Here is a 16,661-nt window from a genome sequence, read left to right as displayed (position 1 = left end):
CCTGCTTGCACCGCAAAGTCTGAGGAACGGGGGGAGTTTGGACGCGGGGGGAGCGCGGGGGATGTGAAACGCGGGTATGTGAACGAGGCGTTCTGCGACGACGAGGGCTCGTTAGACTCTGAGAGTAAAAAGAGAACGGACGCTGAGAACCCGCCTGATCTGGAAGCCGAGTCGCCGCCGCCGCCGCCGGGCGGCACTCGGGACCCTGCTGTCATAGCCAGAGGACGGAGAAAGAAGATCTTGGCCGCTTCTGGACCGGCAGCTTCCCGCTGCGAGCGTTCAAGCGGTCACAGGACGAACAGGAAAGACACGACGAGAGGTTTGAGTTTCAGTACGAGCTGCGCCGCCGGGTGCCGGGTGCGGGGCCTGTCCATCTCCAGATCGGGATCCCAGTCGACCTTCAGCTGGTGCCTCCTCCTGTCCTCCTTAACCTCTCTGGCTGACCTGTTTGTTCTCTTTCCGGGTGCTTCTGAGGTTTTAAACCTGATGTGACTGATGCACGAACGATTGGCTGTCAGACCCTCAGTGGAACGATTGATGATAATTCTTGTGGGTTGTGTGTGTCAGGTGGAGGTGAGGGTGGGGAGATTTTATTCGAACAATCACATTGTGGAAGTGATCAGGCAGCGGTTTACTTGGTTTTCTTATATTTTATTATGATTGATGTGTTTCTGTTTCAGGGCATAAAGACAGTGTGGAGCTCCAGCACTCCACACCCAAAGAGGCCGCCACGTCCAGCAGGCAGCAGAGCCCCACCGCACAGATCCGATCACAGGTCTGTGTGTGTCGCCAAAGTTATCTGGACATTCACAAACATGCTGATAATTTCAAAGTAGATGTTTTTATTTTGAGCTTCTGTTGATGTTAAAGATTAGTACTACTTCAATCCAGCCACTAGAGGGCAGTAGTACACCGTAGTGTACGAGTTTGTGGAGAACACTGAGTGAAAGGTCTTCTGATTCAACTTCAGAGGTTGAAAATGTGAAAAATCACTGCAGCACAAAAAATGCAAAGTCAGAAATATACTGATATGCCTGTCTACTTGCTAAAGAACGACACTCGGTCGCCCAGTCTGTCTCGTCAACCTTTGGTTGTTAAATTGTTTTAAAAATAAGATGAAGTTCTTTGGGATTAATGTAACAGTTTAATGAATGTCTACTCTCAGGATGTTCTCACTGAAAATGCAGAATAACGTCCAAAATCTTGAATAATTTCCTCTTTTCTGGTTCATATACATGAAACGTTTGAGCTGTGTCAGCTCAAATAAATGTATCAGAGTGAAGATTCAGTGTCGACCTTTGTCTTTTCAGGCTCAGCCTGAAGGTCACGGTCTTAACAGGGTGGTCAACTCCTACGCTGGCTTCACAGAGTTTGACAGAAGACCAGCTTTCCTTCATCCCGAGTCAAGTAAGCTCGCAAAGCAGCAGACGAGCAGTGATATCAGCGGACGGTCTCTGGTAAATGTTGGTTGCTTCAAAACCATTTGTTGTTACTGCAGCTCTGACAAAGAGGGACAAGAGCAGAGTGTCTGCGGAGGACATCCTCTTCCACGAAGACCCCAGAGCTGCACTGCTGGTGAGAAGAGTCAATGTGCTCTGAAATTATTCCTGAGAGTTCAAAGAAATACTTGCTGCACATTGGGATTTTAACCCATCTCGTTTTCTGCCACTGAAGAGTATCTTTATTTTTCTTTCTCAGGAGAGAGTTCAGGTCAAATCAGCACAAGCCAGCAGCCTGTAAGTGTTCCCTCACACACACTTCTCGGTTTTTGTCTGATATCAGCTCAGTTCTGGTGGGACGCTGTTTTGATTTATTTATTTTTTGTCTCTACCAGGCGACCTCCTGGAGAAGACACACTCGGTGGTAAGATCTGGTCTCACTGACCATCCTCTGTCTGTGTGCTCTCGTTTTCTCAGACTAATCAGTCTTTTTAACACCTGATCTCCATAGAAGATTCAGAAGAATTTTGACAACTATTAGTTTTCTGAATAATTTTCAGAAGAATTTGTTCCTCCATTAATGCTTCACTGTTCTTCTTTTGTGGTCTCAGCTGCCGTATCTCTGTACACGCCACGCCACGCCCTCCTGGGAGCCAGAAAGGACTGTAAGTCCCTTTAAAACACCTGAACAGCATCCACAATTAACAAATACTGGGTTTTTCTCAATGACACTTGAGAATATCAGTTTATTCATCTTCAACTGAATTGGCAAATGGTAAATCCAGAACTGATCAGAGTGTTTACTTCAGTCATGTTTCAAGCTGAAGGGGGGGGGGGAAATTTCACATTCATGAAATACTGGGGCAGGGGATGGTATTTAATGTGCTTCTTCTGAGATGAAGTGGAACAGTGACATCTGCTGGGATTATTGCTCACTGAATACCACAGGCACAGAAACTACACATGCATGATCTGGTTTTAAGGATACAGTTAACAATATTTAGAAGAAAAAAAAAGATATTTTTAAAGAAATCTCTGCTGAATAGTTGATAACTCTTCTTCCCCCCCCCCTCCGTAGCGATCGGCTCCCCGTTCAAGCCCATGGAGAGCTACCAGTACTCAGGTGAGACCAGGTTTCAGCACAGCAGGCCTCGTTCCGCTTGAGATTTTTGTTGTTTTCGTTAACAGTTTCTTTGCGCATGTTGTTGTTGTTGTTGTTGTTGCATATAGTTGAGGTGAAACACTTTCACCAGACTGGATGATCAGTGTGTATCAGAAGGTTTGACCACTGAGATCTGTGAGTGTTAAACAGTCTGAAGATCTGAGGGCAGAAAAGAGGAATCATTTCACAAAAGCTTAAAGAAGCCTCTTCAGCTTCTAACATTTTTTAATTACATAACTTTTTTAATTATGTAATTTTTGTCCCTTTTTTTTAACTCACTTCTGTCTGTTAACATCTGTTTAACATTACTTGTCTTTTACATAATTTCATCAATTTTGTCCTTTGTTAATTTCTAACATTTATAATTGTGATTATCAGTTTCTGTTACTTTATTTTTTTCCCCCTTTCATTCATGTCTTTTTAGTCTTTGCCAGTTTCATCTCGTTTGTCTTGACCTGTTTGAAATGTCATCTACGGATTAAAATGTGAACTTTACTGAGATAAAGCCCCAGACTGCTGAATAACCTGACTCCTGTTCTCCGCCCCGCCGCGGTCCATCCTAACTCATCATGTTTCTTTTTGTAGCTGTGGAGCGCAACAACTTGATGAGGCTGTCTCAGAGTATTCCCTTCACTCCTGTGCCCCCTCGAGGTGAGAGCGGACCCCACAGCTTTTCTGCCTGTCGGCTCACTTGTCAATATGTAGTCAAAACACCCTCACAAACAATGGCCGACAGTTGGAAAATGAGGAAGTAGTTAAACAAATAAGAGATGTTTGTTTGCCTTCCTCACCTGCAGCTGTTTGCCTCACAGTCGCGCCCAAACTAAGATTGAAACAATCGCTGTTGTCTGCCCGGATTATTGCTGCACACGCCCACCTTCCAAAGAGCAGCAGCAGATTTCAGTCATGTGGATGTCGAGGTTTTAAGGAGCAGATTATGTAGCTCTTGTATTGTTTCACTCAGGGTTTGTTTTTTTTTTTACTGTAGTGCCAGAGTAAAATCAGCTTCATTTACTTCCAAATTCACACACTCACGGTATGATAGTTGTTGCTGCCATACAAGGATTGTTGGTAGAACCTTGGAGTTTGATGTCTGTTTTTTTTTTAAAATACTGACTTAGAAAAACATAAAACATCTTCTAAAACCCTCCCTTTGGCTGCTGGTCAGATGTGTAGAGGAATGCATGTCATTTTAGCAACAAAAATCAAGATAAAGTATAAAAATATATAATCTAAAATAATATTCAACATATATGTGAACATTCAAATACATTTATTTGAATATTTAAATCAACCTTTGCAGCATCAAATTGTGAGATAAAACATTTTGAATGGATTTTTTAATGCTCCTTCGATCATAGAAGTCTATGCACTGCATGATTGGTTGCTCAAAGGTAAACCTTTGTGGTTGACGAGCTTTAGTCAAAGCTCATCTGTCAGATCTATGAGTATTCACCTCTCCATGACAGCTTCAACACTGAACCTTTAGTGACTCAAACTCTTTGCCAGTAACGTCAGATGTGTGCTGAGGTTTTCATATAGAGCCTTTAAAAACGCTTTCACTCCCCTGATCTGCCGCTCGGTGTGCGTGCAGGCGAGCCGGTGACCGTGTACCGTCTGGAGGAGAGCTCGCCCAACACCATCAACAACAGCATGTCTTCCTGGGCGCAGCGAGGCCTCTGCGCCAAAATCGAGTTCCTCAGCAAGGAGGAGATGGGCGGAGGCCTCAGGCGGGCCCTCAAGGTGCTCTGCACTTGGTCAGAGTACGACATCCTGAAACCAGGACACCTGTACATCGTCAAGTCCTTCCTGCCCGAGGTGGTCCAGACGTGGCAGAGCATCTACAAGGACGACACCGTGCTGCACCTTTGTCTCAGGGTGAGAACATCAAGCATGCAGTCCACTGGTCTGCTCAGTACCAGGAAGTCAGTTGGAGTAAGTTTCTCTTTCTGTGTCTCTGCTCCACAAAAGGAAATCCAGCAACAACGAGCTGCTCAGAAACTGACGTTTGCCTTTAACCAAATCAGGCCGAAGGCGATCCCGTATTCACCGAGGTAATCCACGCAGCGCCGACACAGAATCTTCAAACTCTCCATGCCGTTTCATGTTGTTTGCAGGTGTTTCTGTTCAACTTAATGAATCTTTCACGTCCAGATAAAATCCAGATCAACCAGTTTCATTGTATGAATACCAAACTGCCGATCCAGTCAAAGTGTCCGAGCGGCGGCGTTACTTAATTTTCATATTATTTTATTTGTTGTAGTTTCATAAAGTTGACATATTATACGCCTTCATCACAGCTTCACACGTTCATCTCTAAGTCAAACGTCTCAGGCCTCAGGGTCACCGCCTGGCTCTGCCTCCTCAGGTTTCTGGAGGTGTTCTTGCTGTACTGCCACTCTGCGGGACAGTGGTTCGCCATAGAGGAGTGCATCACCGGCGAGTTCCGGAAGTTCAACAACAACAACGGAGACGAGATCGTCCCCACCAACCTGCTGGAGGAGACCATGCTGGCCTTCAGCCACTGGACCTACGAGTACACGCGTGGCGAGCTGCTGGTGCTCGACCTGCAGGGTGAAGACCGCCGCCGCTCAGTAACACACAGTCCGCTGTTGTCCTGCTGGAAGACTCTTATCTCTGACTTATTACTTTGTGTGTTTCTGCATGTCTGCAGGCGTCGGGGAGATCCTGACCGATCCTTCCGTTATAAAGAGTGGAGAGAAGGGGTGAGTCGTCCCAGTCACCTTCACCATTCATCCACCTCAAGTTCATTTCTTTTGTAACCTCAGTCCCTATTTGAATGCCATCGTGTTCTGTCCTGAATGCAGATCTTATGATATGATATTCGGACCGGCCAACCTGGGCGACGACGCCATCAGGAACTTCCGAGCGAAACACCACTGCAACTCTTGCTGTCGGAAGCTCAAACTTCCCGGTGAGAAACTCTCCAGATCCTTTTTAGCAACATGATTGGGAAACAAAATAGTTTTGCAATTTAAAAACCTCCCACTTGTTTAACGCCCTTTCTGAAAGCTCAAGCTTTAAGTAATGTAAATCTGTGCCTGCTGCAGCTGAATGTGTGTGTTCGGAAATTACTCCTCAAAGCAAACAACGAAGAACAAGATCCAGCTTTTGAGGGCCTCAAACTGAGACGTTTTGAAAGCAGCTGTGTTATCATATCCTGCTTGTGTGTGCATGCCCTGTGCACGCATTTGTTCTGCAATGTACAGTCCCCTCTCATCACCGCACAGTGCCCTTAAAAGGCAAACCTTACCGCCAGGGAAACAGTCAGTGATCGTCTTCGATTTATAGTATGCACTCCGTTCAGCTCCTTCTCAAACTTCTCCATGTTGAGGAAACACTGGCAGACATTACTTTGTCTCGGCGGCAGGAGCCGCTTCAGTCTTCTTAGCCTCAGATGTTTTTATTTCAGTGTGTTTTAAACACTGACATTGACTGAACTTCAATGAATTGTGCTTTCATGCACTGTTCATTCATTTTTAAATTCATTTTAATCGTGAAAGAAGTTCAATTTATTGAAATTAAGTAAAAAAGAAAAAGTGATTATTCAATTGCTCTCTTTCCAGACTTGAAGAGGAACGAGTACACCCCGGACAAGGTGACGTTCCCACAAGAAGACCCTCCTAACCCCGGGGGCGGCGCCAAAGAGCCCCACCGGTCCCTGAGGCTGATGCTGTGATCAGAGCGCGAGACGGCGGCGGCGGCGGCGTCTCGTCAGTCTAAAGCCAAGGAGCAGCCCATCAACTGGAAGGATCCCCGCTGCGTGTCAGCGGGAGGCAGCGTGCATGCAGACTGTTGTTGTTGGTCCACCACAAACCAACCATCTAAACCTTTTTTTTTTTTTTATATATATATAATACGTAAACGAAATGTTTTAAATATTTTATACAAGTTTGTGAACTGGACATATGAACTGGTACTGTGTTGTTGCAGAGGCTTTATTTATTATGACGTTTGAGAAGTTGCCTTGTTTTATCAAAAAAAAAAAAAATCTCTATATATAGGAAAAAGAACAAATCTAAGTGCATTGTCCATCTGTTACAGCAGCTTTGGAAAGGACAGCCTGCTGAGACTGAGTCACTGCAACACGGCAGAAAACCACCAGATCCTTTTTATAAATGTATCAAGACTCGCATCACACCTTTTTGTCTCTTAGTTATTGAAAGGATATACACGAATTTGAAAATCTTGTAACATATGGGCAGATTGCAATGCAACTTTTACAGAATAATGTATGTAATTTTATTGTATTGAAAGTGTGTCCACTAAAATATTGCTGATAGTTTTTATTGTTACAAAGGTACTATTGCAATTATCTTTGTCATCAACTATTGTATGAGCAAATTACAATCTAGTGTATCTTATAGATACTGTTTATCTGGCATGAGCTGAGCAGATTAAAATATTTTATTCAGGGGACGTGACAAACATAAGGGTATTACTGTATACATTTTGTACTGGATTACCATTTTAAACAAATAAAAAGATTCAACATTACCTGCATGTCAGAAGAATGATTGTCTTCAAAGATGGGGTTTTCCACCAGTAGTGAGCCAAACGGATTGCACAGCACAAAGAAATTACTGAAAAAGTGTGACGGCTGTTCCCAATTCATCCACAATTCTGATAAGATTAGATATTGTCATTTTTAAAAGAAACAAAAATGGAAAAGAACAGTGCATTTTTAGAAGATGATCCAGTAAAAGTTGTTTTTTTTTAATTCCCATGGAATTCAAAACATGAGTCTGAGTTTGAAGTTTGTGTACCAAGTGTGTCATGACACACACCTTCATCACCATTAGGCATCAGCAAGGAGTTTACTTTTTTTTTTTTCCTAAGCCAGATTGTTCCTCACAGACTTTTATTAAGTGCATTACATGTGTAGACTTGTACTTTATGGTTCTTTACAAATGAAAATTTGTGTTTCAGGAGATTTTTCATTTCTTTCTTGGCTCTATGTGGCTCTTAGTCCATTTTCTAGTGTCTCAGCTTACATGATCATGTGGGAGAAAATGACATTACATGTTATAAATACAAATACTGGGATGTCTTAGAGGTGACTGAATTCACAATCTGTCACTTTTCTCTTTGCTTCAAGCAAAAACTCCCACATTTTGTTTCCTAAACTGCTGCATGAAGCGGCTGTCTGGCTGCCGTTGAGCCGGTGGGACTGAAGAGTCACCATGACTTCCTCCCTTCCGGGTCCGAGCTGCAGACGAAGAGCAGCAGTGAGTCTGATGCTCCTGCTTCACGCTCCCCAGCCGATCCAGGTGTTTTATCACACAGGTGATGGAAACGAGATGCGTGTTGTTTGACAGACCCAGATCTCCACTGCTGCAGTCACTCCGGCTCTCCTCGCCTCATGCTGAAGCACAGGGGAGGATCCTGCAGAAGAAATGTGCAGGGGGAGGAATTATGCTCTGTAAAAAGTGTGAGTCAACCCATTTCGGGCTGGGTGTGGTTTCTTTATTTTCCTCTGTTCCAGACTTGTCTTTTTATTCCATTCATCGAGGCTCTGAGCAGATCTGTGTTCTCTGCAGCAGACTCACCAATCAGGAGAGAAACGATGGCCACAGTCCAAGTAGAGTATTGGTAAGCTTGTTTTTTAAATGCAAACAAAAAGTGTATCTGTGCATGCTGCTGTCAGCAGAATTCGTCTTTTGTTCCGCTTCATTTCAGGATTTGTACAGCTAAATATACGTCTGTATTAAGATAAATATTCAATGTTCTTCCTTCTTTGTTTTCATGCCACAGTGCAGGATGAGGCTACAAATGGCACTTCGACCAGTTAGCCATAGCAATCAAGGCTCAGTGTCCTGGTGTGAAGGTGACTGGGTTCGAGGGGAGATCCGGTAAGTTTGCTTTTGGTCTCTTATGTATGTGAGTGAAGTAAAATGCCTTCAAAATATATTTTACTTTTTGGTGATCTGTGTTTATGTTTGATGTTAAATGTCTGGGATTTAAAGGGGCACTTGGTCACATTCTGAAAATAAGAAATACATGGGGCTACGTTTGGATGTGGGTGGAGGAAAGCCTGTCTCCGTCAGTGCCAGAAACATCCTGCGCTCATCCCGTCTGAACAAACCTGTGTGGCTGGTTTGGGCCGAGCGATGAAACGCGTGAAAACATGAATCCTGTTTTGTATTAAGCTGATGCTTCACCCTGCAGGCAGCTTCGAGGTGAAGTTGAACAATGAGCTGATCTTCTCCAAGCTTCAGTCGGGAGCTTTTCCTGAAGCGCATCAGGTTGGTGTGTCAGTCACTTCAACTCATGACATGTGTTCATAGTTTGGCTCCGAGATCGAACATTTCGTCAGTGCTGGGTGAACTGACACATTCATACATTAAAGCACGTGATGTTGCGATTCACAGTCATGTTTTTACACCTTCAACTGCCTCTGAATGTCTTTTTGTCTGATGTGTTTCCAGATAATAAGTATGGTGAGATCCAAGAAGTAAGGGCCCGATTCGAGCCCGAAGACAAAGAAGACTCGCCGTAATGAGACAGCTGTATTCACACCGGCAGACTGGCGGCTTTACTTTAAAATAAAACCAGAAAATTTGACCCCAAAAACATGTAAAACACTTCAATTGTCTTAAGAAACAGATGAGATGGCCAGTCTCCAGTGTGAATACAGACCCAGAGTGGAGGGTGACGGGGCAGCTCGGAGGAACCAGGCACTGATCTGCACTTCTGTTCATGACTGTTCACACCAAAAACTCACGTGGTGTGAGCACGATGCAAACCCAGAAGCGTTTCAGCTCCCCGAGGCCCGAAGATCTGCTCCCATCGACTCCGTCTGGCAACTTTTAAATGAAACAGCTTACGCAGGGAACAGGGACGTGGAAACTATCTCTCCGTCTACACCTCTTGTTTTTCCATCTTTCCTATGTTTTGGCCACTTTTGGCCCGTAAAAGAAGCAGAATGTTAAAACGACTTTTCCGTACAAAGCTGCAAACTGCAACTTCCTCAATGAGCATACAATAAAATTCAAAATTTATTTCTGAAATTCAAACGAAAAAAAAAAAGACCAATTACACGAAAAAATAAGCACATTTCACAACAAAACTGTATCATGCAGTTGTGCAGGTGGATTGACAGTCATAATGAAAGCTGTGTTTCTGCTGAAATGAAGAAAACTGAATTTACGAAGTGGATTAATTGAATAAAAACAGTAAAATAATTCAAGTAAAATACGATCAACCATGTAGTTTCACAGCTCAAAAACACAAATTGAAAATAAAATGTAACAAAATAAAATACAACAAAAATTATATATGAAAAAGATCTAAAATGAAAATAAATCTGAAAAAAACCAACTGGCTGTATAAATAGTTCAATAAAAATAGGATTATACAGACTAGATAAGTACATCAAGGTCACTGCTTCCTCATGTTTCTGATCTTTATTTTGAGATGTGCTAAACTGGCTCCTTCCAGCAGATTTGTATTTACATTTTCACAAACATAAAAGAGCATGAGCATTTTAGTCTGACCCAGAATCCACATTTCCACAGATGTCCGCATTTTCTTTTTGAACGAGTCTTTATCCTGTTTTCAAAGTTTTTCCGGTTTTCAAAGACAATAAGAAATACATTTTCACAGTATTTCACAGTCATGCTCACATGTGATTTTATTAGTTACAACGGAAATAATCTTGGTTTTGTTTACACTGTCAGGAAGATTCTGTTCCTCCTGGACCCTTCTTGTTGGTCATGATGTGTTTGGATGCACTAAAGTGACAGATGCACTTCAAATTCACGGGCAAGTTTTTTTTTTTTTTAATTCTTATTATTTTGTTGCATCTTAAATTGCCAAAAAATGTACACGTACTCCTGTTACTCATTTGTTTTCATTGCAACATGTTTGAAATTGTGAAACATCTCGCTGTAATCTCTCCCAACCAGTTTGTAACTCTTTCTCATGCAATAAAACGCTTTAAACCACTATTCTGTTTTGTGTCACGCTGCTGGTTTGTGAGTTCTCACGTGGATCTGTGTGTGTTGTGATCAGGGCTGCAGCTCCCTGCAGGATAACAGGATTATCCAGTTTCTCATCTGTCGTCATGTTACAGGTGATTTATAGTCGGCAGCCACCCTCATGATCTAAAAGGAGGCCTCTTGAAATCAACAAATAAAAAAACCCCACCCAAGTATTTTATGTAGAGCGAGCAGAGCTTTACACTGCACACCTGCAGCGCTCAAAAATAAAATAAGGAAAGGATGAGAGAATGGAAGTACACTCCGTTCTTCTCCTTCAAATGTTGACAGAAATTGTTCATATATTTGAAAAATTTTGATGCAATTTTAGTATTTCTGCCATTTCATTGGGCAACAAAGTGAATGTAAAGAAAATGCGAGTTCATGTCTCACCGCTGATTCCCATTACAAGCTTTTCTTTTCTCCTCAGTATGATGATCTAAAAATGCTTTTAAAAAAACATAAATGACTGAACCACAACATCAGAGTTCTGTTGCACATGAATCAAAAGAAGCTGCCTCTCAAGTCCAAAGAGTTTTACCCAACTTACACACATTATTGCAAAATATTATATATATTATATGCTATTGTATTTGAAGTATGGGATCCACACCTTCTAACGTACACACTACCATCTCATATATCTTAAAATTTGATATGCACTTGATGAAATTCCATTTTTACTGACGGAAACCAATACATCCAATTTCATTTAAATTTTAATCAAATAAGGTTTGAAGAATATCTGACCGTGTCATTCATGCCTGTGCAGCCTTCAGCTGAAGAAGATCAATCAGCAATAAAAAAAAAAAAAAAACAAATAAGCTTGTTTTGTGAAAGTCTGTAATTCTTATATGATAATAAACAGAATATTTCAAGGCTGATGGGAATCTCTCGCAGATGGGACAGGTTTTCTCTTCAGACTGCAGGCCTTCACAGAACCGGTTTGTGTTGTTATTGTCGGATCAGATGCCTTCACCTTGCCACACCTGTGCCAACATGAGCTGCAACAGCGGATGATTGTCATTTTCACAAGCGTCGTTTGGCTTTGTGGGAACTGAGACACGACAAAACAACCGGTGCAACATATTTGTTCTGCCTGTCAGCGCTGCCGAGAACAGCTAAGCTGTAATTAGATGTTCCAGCAACACTCCAGTGTTTTGATACATGTAGATTAAAACTGAATAGAAGGTCAGAGGGATGTATGAATCATATGAAGCGTGAATATCATTTTCTTTATTTGTGAATGATGAAGAAGACTAAAGACTGAAACTCAAATATATGAATTTGATGAAACTGACAGCTTTCAAAGTTGGCTCAGAGAAAGTAAAAAATCCAAATAACTCCAGTAGTATTTGACAAAAAAAAATGAAACACATTATTTACACTGCTTTAGTCACCAGAATGTCTTGAGGAGACAATGATGCGTCTGGACTGCCCATACATTAAAGAGAGAACATGCAAACTCCACAGAAGGACCCCCAAGCCTGGAAGCAAACCGGGGGTCTGAGCAGATGGAGCATGACACTGCACGGACTCAGGAACACATCTGAGAACCGTCTCTTCTCTGTCTCTGCTTCACTGCACAACAAAAGCCAACTAAAGCTCAACTCTGCAAAGAAAACACCAGACATGAGTCAGATGCCGTGGCGCTGCTGCTGTCTCATAATTTCAGATAATTAAAAAAAAAAAAAAAAAAAAAAAAAAACTGCAGCAGTGTGATGAATTATGACCTGAACTCTGGAAATTGACGAATCCTCTGATGATGGAGCTGAATGACATTCTGCATATTCTCCAACAGCACGGCGCCAACGGAACAAATCCAGGAGCTAAAACTCACCTGACTGCAATTCAGATCGCAGCTGGTGCATGAGAGGCCCTGCACGGTCCTGCATATATTGAGAAAACAGTAACAGTTTGTGGCTTCACTCAGAAGGACTTCATGCTGAAAATAGAACTGATGCAACAGGAGTGACCATTCCCCTGGTTCTGATCTGAATGCTCCCGCTGGCGGAACCGGTCTCTGCAGCTTCGCCACAGGATTCCTGGACTCCAGAGGCGCTGCGGCCCTGAAACCAGCCTCCCGTCTCTCATCCTGTCATTTCATTATTTCTGATGTGGAGCAGATGTGATCTTTTGTTTAGGACTGTTACGGTGAAATGAAGCACCGTAATGTTCAATGCTCTGTCTGCATTAGCAGCTTGCCTCTTGAACCACCAGGATGAGGCTTTTTGGGATTCACTCCTGAGGAATAGCTGGAGCTGCAGGACCTGCTGATAGCACGCAGCTTCTTTGAAGGTTGTTTTCATGAAGCCGTCTCTGTAAACTGCTCAGCGCCTCCTTTACACTCCCACCAAATTTCTGTGAATCAAGAAGTTTTTTTGTTGTTTTTTTTTGTCCCCTGCTCGAGGCTTCAATTAACAAACTAACCCACTGTGTAGACGTACGTGGGACTGAGATCAGAACGCAGTCTTTCACCATTTCAAGCGTACGAACAACCACCCAACATATTCGTTGCGTTTTATTTTAATATCATTTCATTCACAGCTTTCTTATCAGTCCTCTCTCTCTGGGTGACCTCGCCCTGGTTCCTCACTCCTCCCTTGCAGGAGTGTTTGTTATGTTTTGCTCAGGCTAGATGGCACGGTTCTTATCAGCTCCGGTCTGAACCCCGGCTGAGGGAGAAGACAGAATCGCCCTGCCAGGCACTTTTCCTCGCTTTTGACACGTGATGATTCCTGAAAGATTTTCCTCTTTATTCCAAGAATATAAGAAATTCCATGACAACAGGAAGAACATGCAAAGGTCCCATCAGGTCAGACTGGACTCAAATCAGAGACTTTCCCACTGTGACTGTGCCAGCCAGTACGGATAACCTGAAGCTCACAACATGCGTGCTTTACTTCTTTATATTTTACTATTTTAAATCGTTTCACGCAATGCTCCATAAGGGAATTTAACCATGCAACATTTAAAATGTGACTTTGTGTTTTGAACACTGACATGTCCTCCTTTGACCTGCGTGCGCTAACCTGACTGTAAAACACGCAGCCGCTCCTCCGATTCACCTCAGGCCACAGAGCAAGAGGCAACCTGCCGACACATCACGTTAACCAGGAGATCTCAGATTGACATTCGAGAACTCCAGGAAGTGATGAGTCCACCCTTTCACTGGGTGTGGCCTTGCTCCATAAAGGATCCTGCGGCACCCTGATGAGGCATTCTCACTCTTCTCATCAGGGCGTCTAGTTCGGACCGCAGCAGGCTCCTGAATCACTGCAACCATGCCCCGAGTCCATATTGAGATGTCGTAAGTTTCCAGTGTGACTGATCCTCATTATGTCAACTTTAAATACTAACAGCTTGTTGATTCTTTATTCTGCATACCTATATTTAAAGTCTATTTGATGATTTTAAAATAAATTACTTGTTTGTTCTTCTTTCATGTCGCAGTCAAGGATGAGGCTATCCAAACTACTACTACCAAATAGCCTCATATGTAGGCAACCTCCCCGGCGTGCAGCTGACATGTGCTTACGGGAGACCAAGTAAGTCTATTTAGTTTACTGATTTCACAGCATGATTGAGACTGAATTCTGATCAGATGATTTTCGCTGTGGGTCTTTGAACCCTCCAGCGTACTTCTCACCATCACACGACGCGTTCCGAAGTGTTTTGGCGCTGTGGGTGTGGCGGCTTCACTCTCATGCAGGGCTGATCTGTCTGAAGCGAAACGGAAAGCAGCAGACGGGCAGATTGACCTGATATGAGATAACAAACCACACCTGACAGTTTAACAAAAATGAACGCAGAACTCCTGCATGCATTACCTGAAAGAAACCCAACAACATATCAGGGGTTTTATGTGTTGGAATCACCTCGTAAAGAGAAAGACCTGTTTTACTGGTTGTGGCTCAGAGATGGTGAATCGCTGCTTGAACTGAGCTCATCTGACTCTCTTGCCCTCACAGACAGCTTCGAGGTGTCGGTGGATGGTAGAGTGATCCACTCCAAGCTGCAGAGTGGAGCCTTCCCCCATCCGCAGACGGTGAGTGCGTCAAAACGCGGATCCGCCGACCGAGGCGCGCCGTTCAAGCAGCCGGTTCGCCGGTGAATTCATGAGAATCCAGCACAGCTGAAGCCTTTGTGTTTTCCAGGTGGTGAATGCAGTAATGCAACAACCGCAGGCGGCCGTGCCAGCCAGGGGAGGATGACGGTAGTTCTCCTCACCGTCCTGAGACTGTGAGGAGAAGAGCAGCTGTATTCACACTGAAGGACAAGCGCGGTGGCTCTTCAAGATGTTCATTTTAATACAATTTAATACAAACATGAAGTCAAAATTCGACCCTAAAACTCACTGGATGCCAAACCGACCGCATGTCTTCACTGTGAATACACTCCCAGAGCGGAGGTGGATGGAGTCGACACTGATCTGCACTTCTGTTAATGACTGTTCACACTAAAAACGCTCGTGGTGTGCGCACGATGAATCCAGAAGCTCCAGCTGATCTGAACGTCTGCTCTCATTGCCTCCGTCTGGCAACTGAAGAGACGTTAGGAGACCACAAACTAACAACCTACATATCAGCAATATGTCATACCGGCTTTACTTTTGAATCTGCACAATGGCTGGGTGTTAATTAAAGTGATCGGAAGCTGTAAGTGTATACTACACTACGACACCACAGTAAAGTACAACCTCATAAATAAATAAACTCAAAGCTCATCCAAGAGCTGAAGGAACTTTTAATGATCGATCACATTAAATTCTTCGTATTTAACTTTGTGTAAGAGCCACTGGCTTGCCTGGATCGTGACCTGGGTGAGGCTCTGCAGTCGAAACCAAAGTAGAATGTGAATGCCAGGTATTTTTTCTTCGACTCTGTTGGAGCATGTTTGACATTTAAAAACATCTGTCTGTGATCATCACCCAGCTGTGCAATCATTCATTACAATTTTACAAACAAGTACAATAAACAATCAACTGAATCTCTGTCTGTCTGTTGTTGTTGTTTTTTTTTTTAACACATTTCTCTGAAACAGTGGATCAAATTTGGATTTTGAGAAATTTTACAGGAAAATAGCTGAATTGCATTTATCTGAAAAAGTATCAGTTTTCCATCAAATGCAATGATTCAAAAATAATGAGAAGGTGTACAAATAAAGTTAGTTGTTTTTAGTCAGTTAACTCTACTCAGATACATATACAGTGGTTAACAAAATATCGAAGTAAAAGTACAAAATACACTTTTCAAAATCTACTATAAGTCTTTAACTGTATTTAATTGTTAACAGAAAACATTCAGTACAGCTTTCAGGAGTAAAATATATTTGTTCAGATGACTTGTATTGTAAAACAATGAGCACAGAAACATGAAAATTTATACAGATGGAGTGTTTGTTTTTCATAAAAAAAAAAACGAACTTAAGAAAGCTGATTAGAAACTTTAATATTCTTTTCAATGTTTTAACTCAGTCACTTGTGATTTTAAAATTTGTGTAAATTGTGCTTAAGTATGAGTAACATTAAAATACAAAAAACTCTAAATCTACTCGATTACTCTCACCTATGTCTAGTAAAAATAAATTTGCATTTCTGGATTAGACACAATCAGAACAGCAAAGAAAGGATTTTCTTAAAAAAAAAAATCTACAGAGTTCAGACAGAAAGTAACTAATTAAATAACTTCAAAACCGCTGCTTTCAAACTTTCAGAAATATATCAGAGGGTGACTGAAATGATTAAAGAAATTAACCAGTTTTAAAGTGAAAAGCAATTATGCATCGTTTCTTGTCTATTACTTTTTGTTTGGATGCTAAATTTATCTGTAATTGTTAAGGTGAACATCTGAACGGACGTGCAGAGCTTGCTTTTCTTTTGTTGAGCTTTTTAAACCTTTCGAGAAAATGTCAGAGAAACACGCCTGGATGAGTAAACAGCACGAAGACACATGTCTGAACTGGACTGAGACACATTTATGGGAAATAATCACTTCCTGATCAGAACTTGCTGACTGTTGTTTTTCTTCACAGGCAAATGGAAATGTGGCTGAATTTTTT

At 42.4% G+C, this 16,661-nt stretch overlaps 1 protein-coding gene and 2 long non-coding RNA genes across 3 annotated transcripts in view; all 3 read left to right on the top strand.

Moving 5' to 3' along the window:
- trpm7 (transient receptor potential cation channel, subfamily M, member 7) overlaps positions 1–7,119 on the top strand; it is a 38,025-nt gene extending 30,906 nt beyond the window's left edge. Inside the window, exons 27-40 of the mRNA XM_030100548.1 lie at positions 681–775; positions 1,311–1,407; positions 1,499–1,575; positions 1,699–1,736; positions 1,835–1,863; positions 2,051–2,104; positions 2,518–2,562; positions 3,187–3,252; positions 4,196–4,479; positions 4,573–4,655; positions 4,970–5,175; positions 5,276–5,327; positions 5,430–5,536; positions 6,189–7,119. Of these exons, the coding sequence (XP_029956408.1) occupies positions 681–775; positions 1,311–1,407; positions 1,499–1,575; positions 1,699–1,736; positions 1,835–1,863; positions 2,051–2,104; positions 2,518–2,562; positions 3,187–3,252; positions 4,196–4,479; positions 4,573–4,655; positions 4,970–5,175; positions 5,276–5,327; positions 5,430–5,536; positions 6,189–6,301 (1,346 nt within the window). The 3' untranslated portion in view covers positions 6,302–7,119. The remainder of the gene's footprint in view (positions 1–680; positions 776–1,310; positions 1,408–1,498; positions 1,576–1,698; positions 1,737–1,834; positions 1,864–2,050; positions 2,105–2,517; positions 2,563–3,186; positions 3,253–4,195; positions 4,480–4,572; positions 4,656–4,969; positions 5,176–5,275; positions 5,328–5,429; positions 5,537–6,188) is intronic.
- A 936-nt stretch (positions 7,120–8,055) lies between these two features.
- Positions 8,056–9,747, top strand: LOC115395256 (uncharacterized). The gene is made up of 4 exons (XR_003932264.1): positions 8,056–8,214; positions 8,377–8,474; positions 8,791–8,867; positions 9,051–9,747. It is a non-coding gene; the product is annotated as an uncharacterized LOC115395256 (long non-coding RNA).
- A 4,008-nt stretch (positions 9,748–13,755) lies between these two features.
- Positions 13,756–15,594, top strand: LOC115388635 (uncharacterized). Its single transcript, XR_003931489.1, has 4 exons — positions 13,756–13,911; positions 14,055–14,149; positions 14,573–14,649; positions 14,759–15,594. It is a non-coding gene; the product is annotated as an uncharacterized LOC115388635 (long non-coding RNA).
- The last annotated feature ends 1,067 nt before the right edge of the window (positions 15,595–16,661 follow it).

The sequence above is a fragment of the Salarias fasciatus genome, chromosome 1 (genome assembly GCF_902148845.1).
Source record: "Salarias fasciatus chromosome 1, fSalaFa1.1, whole genome shotgun sequence".
NCBI classification, from domain to species: Eukaryota; Metazoa; Chordata; class Actinopteri; order Blenniiformes; family Blenniidae; genus Salarias; species Salarias fasciatus.
The sequence above is the reverse complement of the archived record's forward strand: the minus strand, read 5'-3'. Positions and strand labels throughout refer to the sequence as shown.